General features: G+C 35.9%; 1 protein-coding gene across 1 annotated transcript in view; it reads left to right on the forward strand.

The window, feature by feature from the left end:
• Positions 1–13,173, forward strand: part of VPS13C (vacuolar protein sorting 13 homolog C) — a 100,788-nt gene that overhangs the window by 14,544 nt on the left and 73,071 nt on the right. Inside the window, exons 6-16 of the mRNA XM_035899526.1 lie at positions 673–782; positions 1,609–1,668; positions 2,282–2,341; positions 3,112–3,192; positions 7,641–7,698; positions 8,027–8,154; positions 8,954–9,060; positions 9,728–9,899; positions 10,361–10,423; positions 11,639–11,774; positions 12,363–12,457. Of these exons, the coding sequence (XP_035755419.1) occupies positions 673–782; positions 1,609–1,668; positions 2,282–2,341; positions 3,112–3,192; positions 7,641–7,698; positions 8,027–8,154; positions 8,954–9,060; positions 9,728–9,899; positions 10,361–10,423; positions 11,639–11,774; positions 12,363–12,457 (1,070 nt within the window). The remainder of the gene's footprint in view (positions 1–672; positions 783–1,608; positions 1,669–2,281; positions 2,342–3,111; positions 3,193–7,640; positions 7,699–8,026; positions 8,155–8,953; positions 9,061–9,727; positions 9,900–10,360; positions 10,424–11,638; positions 11,775–12,362; positions 12,458–13,173) is intronic.

Below are 13,173 nucleotides of genomic sequence, written 5' to 3' on the forward strand. Positions count from 1 at the left end.
TTGGGTGGAATGCTGAACTTCTGTGGGTATGCAACTTCTGCTACCCAGTCTTGTTCAGCATAAGTTCAAGTACTCCATTGCAATGGCACAGCAAAGTCTGATATGGAACTAGCCTAAATGGTCACAGTGTAAGTCCAGTATGGAAGGAATGGAATATTTCAGAATAACTGTTTGTTTTCACTTATGGTACACCAGCTTTTTAACTATCTCAGGCAGTGTTGTATGAAAGGCTCTAATGGACTGGTCTCTTGCTGTGCAAGTATCATCTTCACCTGGTTATTCAAGGATATTTCATGTTAAATCGCACCATCTTGCCTATTTGCTTGTTGAAACCCCTAGTTAGTTGCTGAGGGAGAGAACCTTTTACCTTGGAAGGAGTGGGGAGTAGTATATTAAACAAGAACTTGCTGTAAGCTAAACTGTTTTGACTGAAACTTAGCCATAAATTTTCTCATGGTTGTGTTGTGCACATAGAGCTAAAATCACATCTTCTGAATATGGATGTACAGAAAAGGAAAAAAATGCAAATAAGGAATCAAAATAAGCGAAAACGTAAATGTGAAGTATTCATGTTAGAGTAAACATTAAATTTACATTAGTATAGCTGTTGTTGTGGTTAAACTCAAGCTGCAAATACTACACTGATTGCTGACTTTTTAAAAATTGTTTTAGACAAACCAAAGGAGGAGAAGAAAGATACTTTCTTAGAAAAGCTTGCAACTCAAGTTATAAAAAATGTGCAAGTCAAAATCACAGGGATTCATGTTAAATATGAAGATGATGTAAGTATCTGGAACATATTCTCTTCATTTTAAACTGGACTCCAGTGCAGTCATGATTGTCTAGTCCCTAGAGAGAAACTTATCTGCCACCTTGAAAAATCTGCTGCTTCAAATAAAGTACCCTAGATATGACTGAAAGCCAGAAATATTTTGTATATGTGTAATAGATATTCTCTCTTTTGCCTTTTCCAGTGATACCTTTCTCACTAAATGTGGATAGTGACTGTTCATCGTATGCTAGTGTGTGCAGTTGATGCACAGTGTTTTTCCCTGTCCTATGTGAAGTCCAGAATGGCAGAAACTGGTGGGGTTACAGATGAGCGGGAAAGCATAGTTGAAAACACGTAACTAAAAAATGAGAATGTTTATATGAACCAAACTGGTATTATTCTAGCCTGCTTCCAGCTTCCTTTAGGAAAATGACAAAGGAGTTTGTGATGAGGTGATTGGATGTAAAAGGATATAGAGTACTTCTTAAACCTATTTTGCAACTATTTTCAGAACGCTAAATTTAAAAAGGTGGGAGGAATGGAAGTCATAAAATTATATAGCTGACAGAAATGTGGTACTTTGTAGTTCTCAGTTCTTTCCTGTATGAAGATTTTTAGAAGCCAAAATGAAATTTTCATCTTGAACTCCTAAGTGTTTACACTACAGCCATATTAGTTTTGGCCCAACTTAGTGGGTTGCAAGAATGCTTCAGCTAGAATAGTTAGGCAAGGGAAGACCCTCAAAACAGCTCAGGATTTCAATCAACCTTAATTAAATGATACATCTCTGTTTGCAGCAAGAGAAATAAGTAGCTGTTATTTTTCCGTTTTTCTAGATCACAGATCCTCAGTGTCCCATTTCCTTGGGAATGACATTGGGCGAGCTTAGTCTACTGGTAATGTGTGTGTGTGTGTGCATGCATGTTCTTATGTTTTTGATTTACTTGTCTTTGGAATAGCAGAAAGGAAAAGTAACATATTACGACGATACAATGAAAGTATGCATACAGCTGGAAGTGAAGACAATCTTTTATTCATGCAAATAGCACTTGAAGTTTGTGTAAGCAGAAGGAAAGACGATTGAGGAAAATCACATTTTCTGAGACTAGTTATTTGCTCTTATGATCCAAATGATCTTTAAACTGGAATATTTTTACTTTCATAGGGCAGGTTATTTCCAGGCCTAATAAATAACTTAAGGCAAACTTTACATCATGATGATAAAGAAAGTGGTATTTTGCCAGGCCTTTTGAGAAGGTGGTGGTGGTGATAATTTCAGCTAACCCCTGTTTTCCTTAGATGTTTATGGGAAGGATAGGTAGTTGAAAATCAAAATAAACTAACACATTTTATATTAGATTTTGACTTGTGTGTATGCAGTCTAGAAAAACTGGCTTCTGTAACCAGGTACCATCAAAATGATGCATATTGTGCTTGAAAGTACAGGATAAAACTGCATATGTATTAAATAAGACGCACAGAATGACTTTTATCACTTTAAACTTTTAGACAACAAATGAAAATTGGACACCTTCTATTCTGAATGAAGCTGCAAAAATAATATACAAGGTAATGTGTGTGGGTGTTGTGTTTTGTTTGTTTTTTTCCTGCTAGACAAGCAAAGAGAGTGAGACTGATCTTGGAGAGAAACAATCTGGGGTTCTAAATAAAAATTGGAAAAAGTTTGCTTTGCACATTCTTCTATTTTCCTTAATTTTGCTGTGTGTTTAAACAGAAGTAGAGCATAAGTAACTGGTTTTATGTAAAGCATAACTTTCAACTCCATGGTTTAAATAATTTCCTTTAAATGCAAACACCGATCCCCTCCTTAAATGCATTATACAGCAAGTCTGCATGATAACTGTGATTTCAAATAGGTTGTCAAATTGCCATTTCCTGCTCTAGTTTGTATGCCTAATGTAACTGTGACTCTGGTAGCTACGCATTCTCTCTGTTCTCCCTGTCCCCCAACCCCGTGCTGAAAGGAGTATGCAAAGATCTGAGAAATTACAGGAAAAATATAAGAAGGGTTTAATAGTCCTGGCTTCTTTATTAGGCCAAATAAAGAGGGTGCTTTTGTGCACCCTCACCCCTGCAATCCAGAGTCATATTTAACAGATGTGCATGAAATTGTGTGCTTTAAGAACTTGCTTTTTAGCAATTCAATTTTCACTTCAAGAATAGTATTATAAGTTTTTAAATACATTTCAATGCTAATGATGTATTTGCTGTCTAGTCTGCTTTCATTTGTTTTTAGTTTTCACAAATGGAAAGCTAAGTCCATAGAATGGGTTGAATACTGAGTATGGAATCTGTTGAATGTTTTATTTCCTGTGCAGCTTTTGTGCCTGGACAGCCTCAGTGGTTATTGGAACATACACAGCAAAATGTATTATCATGGCTCCCGTGAAGAAATACTGGTAATGTAGAAGATGATACATTAAACAGTACTATATTCTATAACTGTTGTAGTATCCAAAACTACACATAATAATTTCCACCACGTTCCTCACACTTAGGGTCAACTGTATTCTGATACCAGGGCCATATGTTACTCCATTGCACCACTGATAGCTAATATTTTTTTGTGAACTTCAGATGTTATCAACCCCTATAGGTTTTAGAAATGGTCAGAAACTATGTCTGTAAAATCATGTTCTATTGGTGCTAATAAAAATTCAGACTATTAGAAAAAAAGAATAGAAACTTATATCACATGTTATCCAGATTACCTAAGGTGCATGGCTGAAACTAACCAATAGAATGAAGCCAGGTAGAAGAAGGTGATGTTAAAACAAAAAGGTTTTTTTTTTTCTTTTTAATAAACCAAAGCTCAGGTAGGTAGTTGTCAGACCTAAACAAAGAAACAAAATTTGCAGAGGGGCTAATATAGTGGTTCTCTAAGATAGCAACCCTTATTATGGGAGGTAGCTTTGGCAAAATTTTGAAGAGCTTTAGTAGAATAAGTTATATGGATGGGTGAAGGAGTATGCTATGCTTGACAGACAGAAGAGGGTCACAGCTTTAAATGTGGAGTGCACAGTAGGACTAAATAATGAAGACTTGAAAATGAGGTTGGGTGGAACATAATTAAGGTAGACTGGAAATGGTGCTGGAAATATTTTTTCCAACTCGATGAAGGTAACTCAGATGTTGTAGAGACGAGAGAAATAGATGATGGTGCTCCAGTGCAGAAGACGAGAGGCAGCATCAGGGCAGTGAGGGCAAATCAAGACAGAATGAGAGGTAGATATCTGAAAATGGTAATTACAGGGAAAGAATAAAAGGGAGGGAGGGCGCTTCCTGGAGGCTATGTCTAGGCTTTTTTGTTTTTTCTGATTCATTCATGTTTTTAATTGCTGTTAGTTAGATGAGTAGTGGAATATTGCAACTTGTAATATTGTAAGTGTGTAAAGTACTTGTTTTGCTTTCATTTCATTGCTGTGTTATCCTCTAAGTCTTAATTTCCTGGAAGAGGAACTTGGAACTTTGGCAGTATGAGTAGGGCAGTTACGTAGACATAAATTGTGGCTGAGGGTACACATCTTCTTCCTGTACGACAGCTGAGGACTTTTGAGTTGCAAAAGCACCATTACTGCTAAGAAATTTATTTCATGTGGCCACTTCATTCATGTGCTTAAAAGAGCTCATTTTTAGGTAATGAGAAACAGTAGATGTTCTAGCGAGCTTTTGGGTAGTACATTACTGAATATCTTAGGTTCTGAAAGTAAACTTTAGAATGGATTATGAAAACAAGTCACTTTGCTTGGAATAGCGGACATGTGATTACTGTTGTTAGCTTGTCTGAATCTCATCTAATTTCATTTTATTGTGGAGAAGATCAGATGTGCATTTTGTATATCTGCATTCTATTTCTGGTGTAAATAATTGTTCTCTGTGCAATGGGACATTTTTGAACCATTTTGTTTATAAAGGTTATACAGGTGTTCTGTGTGTCCTTCTGCAATATTACTTGTTTCCTTTTTTCTTTTGTGCTCATCTTTTACAGGTATCTTTATTTTTGGTTTATTCTCTTCTTAATAAGATAGACACTTAACCTGGTGAGTTTGGTAGTAGCATGGAAGGTTGAATCAAGACTGAAATATTTTAAAACCAGCTAGGTGTTTAATATTCTTTGGATCTTGTCTGTTACGTGGAACTTGAAACCGAAGTACTTTTATTTTTTTTCTGGTTCCCCTGGTAGGGCACTGTTTATTAGCTCAAAACTGGGGTGTAAATTCACTGTATATAGAAGATGTTATGAATACATTGATTTATCTTCCTGTGCACAGTCTCTTGCTTTGTTCTCTAAAGAGCTCAATTTCCTCAGAGCACTTCCACTTCTGCCTTTTTAGTTTAGCAGAAATGCTTACGTATTTTTAATGATAGCTAAGTTAGTTTAGCTACCAGAGCCTTTAGAATTACCTGTCTGTGTATGTTTTCTCTGTTGTATCTCAGTTTTATGTATCAGGAAGTACCACTTTCTATTCCATCATCAAGCAAGTTTTTATCAGGTTCTTTCTGAAAGAATTGGGAATTTTTTGCCCTCTATGACTGTAAAATGGAGTTGCCTGTTTCCAAAGCCTGTGGCGTATCCTGCATGTAAACTTTTCTTTGAGTGCTGAGGTAGAGCAATTCCAGTGTAGCAAATAGTATCCAGTGTTCTGACCACCTATTAACTTGAAGCAGTTTTTCCAGTTCTTGAAATCCTTAGCAATTTTGGCACTGTGTATTACTATCACTTTGCATACTGGCATAACCTCCATTTTTTGGATTTTTTTGCATCTTTTGACTGTTTGATGACTTCTGTTAGTTTAAATTTGTCCATTGTGATTAGTTGTCTTTTGTGTCCTTGTGCCTAAAAGGGGAAGAGAGGGAGAGCAGGAATAAACTCAGAATGCATCTGAGAAGACTTGAAGAAGCACAGGGGAAGAATAGAATTCATCATGGGCATAAGATTACTTGTGTAAATCTTCTCTCCCACTTGTTAAGTCCTCTCTACTATAGAATTTTAAAACCAATACAGGAACTGAACAAATAGCAAATAGCATGTCTTGTTTAGTAACATCACCTGTATTAAATACCTGATTACATTTTATATATAACTTTTAGGGTAGCTTGTTTCCTGGAAAGCTAGCTCTTCCATCCAGACAGGCTGTTTTGGTCTTAAAATTAAGCAGCATTATCAGGAAATCAGATTTATCTGTAGTAGCTAATTGGTCTATGTTGTAGTAAGAATAAACTGTGTAATCTGTAGTAATCTGTTACTTCCGTGCAACATCTTCCTATTTAAATAACATGAGTATATGGCCGGTTGTGAGAATAGCTGTTTTATGCATAATCTCATTGAAATTTAGCTTTTATTAGTACAGATCAGCAGACAGGAAATAAGTTGAAATACAAATATCTTTAATGAGAAAGTGTACCTTTTATAAAATACAAACCAGTTTTTAAATGGGGAACTGGGAAAAGGATTAGGTTGAAAAAATCTGTGGTTACAAAATATTTTCTGTGTGTAAACAACTATTAATATCGATAATCTTTATAAAATATAATGGGAACAAAGCACTTCATCTGCCTTCATGTAACAGCAAATATGTACATACTCCTAAAAGCAGGTCTTCTGCTTTAACCGATCGTGCCATTGCAATTGTGAAACTAGATAAAATGTTTGGGCATGAATATAGCATTCTCAATAAATTGCTGAAGAATTATAGTGAAGCTGTGAAAAGCCGAAAGCAGGACTCGGTAGTCTTCGTGACTATTAAGCAGATATTCTTTATTGTAGCACTGGGCGCACAGGGGATTGCTCCTCCTAATGTGCGTGCTGCACAGGGTTAGTTACATAGCTTGTATAAGAGTTTTACATACTTATTCATTAATTTTTCTGGAAAAGATTGTTTTATGACAATGAGTTCCTAAAATTTATTTACATATTCCCCTCCCAATCACGCATGCTCAGTGATTTGAGTCGGTGGTCTTTGGGGTCCCCAGTGGTCATTGTAGAGGGGTCTCTCAATGGTCGTTTTCCATGACCTCTGGGCCTTTCTTCCATATATGGTCATAAGTTGACTCACTGAGAGGCAAGGCCTGGTCCTTCTGCACTTATCTTGGGGTCTATGTTTTATGTTAGTGTCTGCTGACTTCTTCAGAGTGACCTGATGAACCCAGTCAGGAGTCTTGTTACAAAGAGATACTATTTCGAAAGCTCCCAGACAGGTTGGCACCTCCCACTGTGAGCCACATCCTAAGCTATCAGCTACAAGCCACAGGCCGAACTTCAAAAAAATGTGTAAATCTTACATTGTGTATCAATAGCATCAGACAGACCTAATTTTGTATTAAGACTTGTTTCTAACGTGGTATTTCTCAGGCCTATTGGATTTTTCTTTTATTTTCCTGGTTTCTTTCTGTCTTTTAATTCCTCTCATGCCTGCAGAATACCAGAAGGCTCAAGTGACCTCTTTATGTGCTAAAAATGAGGAAGGGTAGAATGTGAATAGATTCTCCTGGTACCTTCAAGGAGTTTAAAAACAAATGCTTGATCTATTACGCTGCATGCTTGAGTGTGCGCGAGCTATATCTTTTTAAATTAACACGCATTAGTTGTTATGGCAAGATTTACACACAAGTTGAACAAAAACTGTACTAACCTTCCACCTTGATATGAGAAACTTTGAATTATTTTTAATTTGGTATATTTAAACCCTTTACTCTTAAGTGCTTGTGCTATATTAGCTTTCCCATTTAGGGGGAAGAGGACCTTGCAAAATACATGTAAACTTAAATTGGTCTGCTCAAAGCTTAGAGAACTGTAAACAAGTAATGCTCTTCAGCAATTGCTAGACAGTATCATATTCCTTTACAGGATCATCTGAAAAGAGGAATTACGTGTAGCGGTAATCAGCCTCAAGACTACCAGTATAGTAAGTAAGCTAGGAGTTGAGTGAATATAAACTGTTCTAGCATGTTGGTATATAACAGCCTGACCTGATCATGCAGGTGTGCCCATACTAACTTTATTTTACAAAAACCTAAACATAATAGAACTTATGAGAGCTTCTATGTTTTTTGACTACTGCTGAGCTATCTTAATTTCTGCTAAGAATTGCATCCAGATTCTGTGGGTCTTGAGCATACGCATTATCAGTACAAAATGGTTGCTATGTCAGGCAGTGGAAAGAAGCACTTCAAGATCACTTCTCATACTTTAATTGTAAACATAAAATTAATCTCAATATTTTTATTTTTAAGTTTTTAGACCAGTATCAGCCTCTGCAAGACTCTATATCAACCCATATGCAGAAGTAGAACTAAAAACTCCCAAGATTGATTGTAATGTAGAAGTACAGAGAATTGTCATTGAACTCACGAAGCCACAGGTAAGTCAGCTTGGTGTCTGTTATCACCTGTTTCAGAGTTTGTGATGAACTGTGGGATTTATTTTTTTTTTTTTTTTTGTTGGAAAACACTTTTCTTTGGGAATTTTTTGCTTACATGCAAGTAGACTGTCTAAACTGTTCAGCAGTAACTGTGGGAAAAGTGTAGGATCATTTTACCTTTGTGTAACAGTCACTTTCTGGTGCTAGATCCTGACACTCTGACCCTGTTACCTGTGGACCCTCTAGAGACCATCTGATCTGTTTTCAGCCCTTCCAATAGCATTTCTTTTACATAGAGAATGGAGTGACCCTTATGAGTAGCCCTTAGTTTATAAAACCATAAGCCAACATTGTAACTGCAGAGATACAAAGATACAAACAGGGGTGGGAATGAATGGAGGGTACTGGCTTGGGCAACGAAGCATGCTGAAGTATCAAGGAACTCATTTAGATAGCTCCATAGCAATGTTAGTGTTTTCTGTGATAATTTACAGTTAGTTTGCTGGATAGGTTTTTAGCTCTTTTTGATGTTGGTTTGAGAAGGCCTGGGATGTTGTGCTGAGCAGGCTAACAGAAATATAAATTGGTTTTGTTCTTCAAGAAAACCAGAAGTTCATATGGTGGTGTCCTTTGAGGGCAATGGGTATAGCTGGTCTGCTTTTATGCACTAATGAAAATGCATAGCCTTAAATTTCTGTATAGTTGTGGGCATAGTGAAGACTGTGGTATACATGCATTTTAAGCACTGCGTGCAACAAAATCTGAACCTCTGCTAAGGAAGTTGTTTTTCTGTGTTTAGTACCTCAGCATGATAGACCTTCTGGAGTCCATAGATTACATGGTTCGCAACGCACCATACAGAAGATTTAGGCCAAATGTATCTCTCCATAAAAACGCCAGACAATGGTAAGCTGTGTACATTTGTGCGTTCTTTGGGCAGGTGCTGGAGTCCTCTCTAGTATTTTCATTCTCCTTTGTGGTTAAGTATAGTTTTAAGACTAGATTGCATATATCATTATGACTTTCAGAGAGCTTTACTTAGCCAAGTACAAAAGGTTTGCAGAAGAGAACACATGAAAGAACCAAGTGATGAAAATCTAACTTGCAAAGCTAACCCTGGTCCCCAAAATCCCTAAACAGAATGCTGATGTTATCTCTAGAGGTTAGAATATAATTTTAGAAAGACTGAAGAAAAAAAAATCAGCAAATATGTTACAAGGGAAATGTGTATGTCAACAAATCTTTAAAGTTTTGTGCTAATACACATTTTTGTGGATTTTTTTAAGTGCTAACTGATGCTGATTATCAAAATGTTTAAGTGTACTTAGTGCTGTTGCAGCCCAAATTTACAAACACACAGAAGTCAATAGAGAATGCAGATTTATAGTTCTTCAGGCATTAAATATAAGCCCTCAGTCCTTTTTTCAAAAGTCATGTTGAAACCATTAAAATTTTTATAAACAAAGTTACTCAAATGACAAGCGTTTGCATATTAATAAATTACCTTTGTAACTTTTAAGTTGTAATACACACATGAAATCGGAAGTTGCTCACAAGTGTGGAATTATTGTAGGTGGAAATATGCAGGTAACAGTGTTCTTGAAGTTCATATCAAAAGACATACTCGAATGTGGTCATGGAGTAATATAAAACAACATAGGCAGCTTCTGAAGAGTTACAAAAATGTGTACAAGAACAAGCTGACACAAAGTAAACTGTCAGAAGAAACACAGAGGCAAATTCAGGTATGTGGGGGTTTTTTCTTTGGAGAAAGTATGTTTTGGTCCCTTTATGAAATAATTCTTTAAATATACATGACAGTAATCAAGGCTGGTGGTTTTACAAGAGCACAAGAGTTCTGTGGATATACCATTTTAATCTGAAGTTCGGTGTAACCTGTTGTGGAAAGAAAGAAAGCACTAGTAAAGTGCCACTTAAGTAAACTGGTTTTCGTTGTGGATTAATGAACTTGGATGCATTTAATGAAGTGCAAGATTAATCTGTTTTTTTAAAAAAAAAATTAGATTGCCTAACATCAGGTTTCATCTTCTAGTGAACTTCTGGGGCTGGTATACCCTTGAAAGAAAGGAGCAGGTCTAGAAAGAAATTGGAGTGTAAATATGAAGGAGCTGGTAGAGAATTTGAAGTGGTGGGCCTTTCCTAAATGTTTTTGAGAGGCAAATGATTTCATTGTACACTGTTACAGGACCTAGAAAGAAAGCTTGATGTCTTCAACATAATCTTAGCAAGACAACAAGCACAAGTTGAGGTAAGAAATAATTTTTGTTCAATAATATTGTAACACTTAAAATAGGATGGTTTTATCATGATAGTAACTTGGAAGAAATTTGTGCTGATGTGTGTGATAGGATAGGGAGGTGGGAAGGCAAGTTTCCTTTCCTTCCAGGATGTGAAAGTAAATCAATTTCCAAACTAGAAAGCAGTTCTAAAAACCCACCAATGTGTGCACACAGTGTTACTGCTACCTACATTGTAGCATTCAGGCAATTTTCTAAGAGTGATTGAATGATTGATTCTTTTCTTCCCCTGACATCTGTTATTCTAAGACTGGTTCTGCAGCTGTTCAAAATCAAACATATCCAGCTGTTCCCATCCTACCTACACCTTTAGATACTCTCTTTTTGGGGGACAGCCAGTCTAACAGACAACTCTGAGAGAACTGTTAAAATGTAGATGAAGTCTCTAGCTGCATTTTATTTTGAAAATCATTTGTGACACTTAACAAGGAGTTGCATGTTATAACCGTATAAAAAGTGTTGTATCTACAGTTCAGATCAAAAACATCTAGCGCACCAAGGGCAAGCTCAGAATAGTCTGGTGAGAAGTATGCTGCTGGTAGCTATTTTTCTAACATGAAAATTAACTTCTCTAGTTGCATATGTTAATGCCAATGTAGCCTCAATGTTTGTCTTCACATCCAGAATGTGTATAAAATGAAGATTAAAAAAAAAAAAAAAAATTCTTATTTTTGAGATATTTGTGATCAGTCTTTGATCTTTAAAATGCAAAGTAAAAGCCCGAGTACAAATTAAAAGATATAAGTATGTGTAATGCTACAGGATCAGTCTTCAGGTTTGTTACTACTAGATTTAAGGCATGTAATTGCTTCTTGTATCCTCTTAAATGCTGTCTTTTCATGTGGTTCCTGCCGTTTTGTAGTTTAAATGCTAGTGAAATGTGGTTTAAAAAAAAAAAAAGCTGTCCAAAGGAAAAGTAACACACACATTTTTCCACACACTTGTGCACACAGAAATGCCCCCCACTGCTAATCCTCTTTTTGCTTCTGTCTGGTGAATCAAAGTGGTCTTAATCCCTTGTGGGGATTGTTGTCATTTCTTCAGCAAAACTTATGTTGTCCATTAGTTAAATGCCTGTTCAACATACATACATACATGCATTATTTACAGAAAAACAAAATACATAATAATTCTATTAATCATACATTTTAATGTCTGGTTTGTAGACAATAAGATCAGGACAAAAACTACTGAAGAAGAAAACCACTGAAGTAGAAAAAAAAAGTGGAGGATGGTTTGGTAGCTTATGGGGTAAAAGAGAATCTAGGAAAAAAGAAGATGAAGAATCACCTGTTCCTGAAAGTAGGTGTAAACTGTAATGCACTAACTTCTGTAGAGACTTCAAGTCTTTATATACACTAAGAAGAAAGTTATAGTATGTTTTGCTTCCTACTATGCAGAAGGATAGAGTATGGCATAAATAGTGCAATGCAGTATTGATCCATTTTATAGTGTTACTTACTGTTAATGAATATTGAGCTGGGAAATAAGGCATACTTCTGAAATGGCCATAAGCACTTCAGAACCCTGGTAAGGAGGAGTATCAAGCTTACAACTCTAGCGTAATAGGCAATGACTGGAATACTGCATTCTGGTGATTTGCTGTCTGGTCCAGAGATTTGTTCTAATAGTACTCCTCAAAGCTATCTTCATCATTGGGAATTATGGATGTTCTTCTAATATAAATTGTATTGATTCCTGTGCTACTTATGTAACGCCATATATGAAGACTGCCTCTGTGTAAATTATTTTACAATATGGCACTTTGTACAATATGGAGAACCAAAGAAATGTGTCAGCAGAACTTAAGTTCACTAGAAAACAACTGGGAGGAAAAATGCATATTGTTACTAATTACAATGCAAGTTTTTGTGGGTTTTTGGTTTTTAGCTATTGATGAACTAATGACACCAGAAGAGAAAGCTAAGCTTTTTACTGCTATCGGATATAGTGACAGCTCCCATCACCTTTCCTTACCAAAGCAGGTAAGCAACTTCTTATGGGGATGGCTTAAAAAACCCAAAACACCAAACAAACAAACCCAAAACACCAAACAAACAAAACCAGTCAAAAACCCAACCAAACAAAAAACGTTTCTGATGCATGTTAGCCTTAAGATATGCAGTAAAAAGTGTATCAGTGCAAGTCAAGTCTATGCTGAATGTATAAAGAAGACTGAAAAAAAATTTATTTGGAAAGCACAAAGAATGGCTTATGTTTTCTTTTGTGTTCTTCTGCCTTGTGCACAACCCTAATTTGGAGTGATTTAGAAGTAACAGAAACTGGATGATGGATACCTGTTTGTAACTTAGAAGAGAATAAAAAAAGTTAACTGTAAATGAAGATGTTAGCTGTTTCATTGCATTTATTTCTTGCTATCTGTTGTGGTGAAAACTATAGTAGCCTGTATGGTCTGTTTGGTTTGTTTTTTGTTTTTTTAAGATCCAAAGTCTGTTTGATTTTGATAATTGAATAGCTGTTGTTTATATAAAGGTCAACATTAGCATGTGTTTATTTCCCTTTTGACCCAATGTTTATAACTTTAAGGGATGCTTTTGTTAGAAGGACCATGTTATGTTTCTATTAAAACACTTGTCCTAATGATTAATATTAGGAAATTTCAGTTGTAGTACTTTTTTTTTTTTTCTACTACACAAAGGAAAGCATAGAATTAAAACCATACTTCTGTGACAGATATTTT

The sequence above is a fragment of the Egretta garzetta genome, unplaced genomic scaffold (genome assembly GCF_000687185.1).
Source record: "Egretta garzetta isolate BGI_Z169 unplaced genomic scaffold, ASM68718v1 scaffold287, whole genome shotgun sequence".
Taxonomy (NCBI): Eukaryota; Metazoa; Chordata; class Aves; order Pelecaniformes; family Ardeidae; genus Egretta; species Egretta garzetta.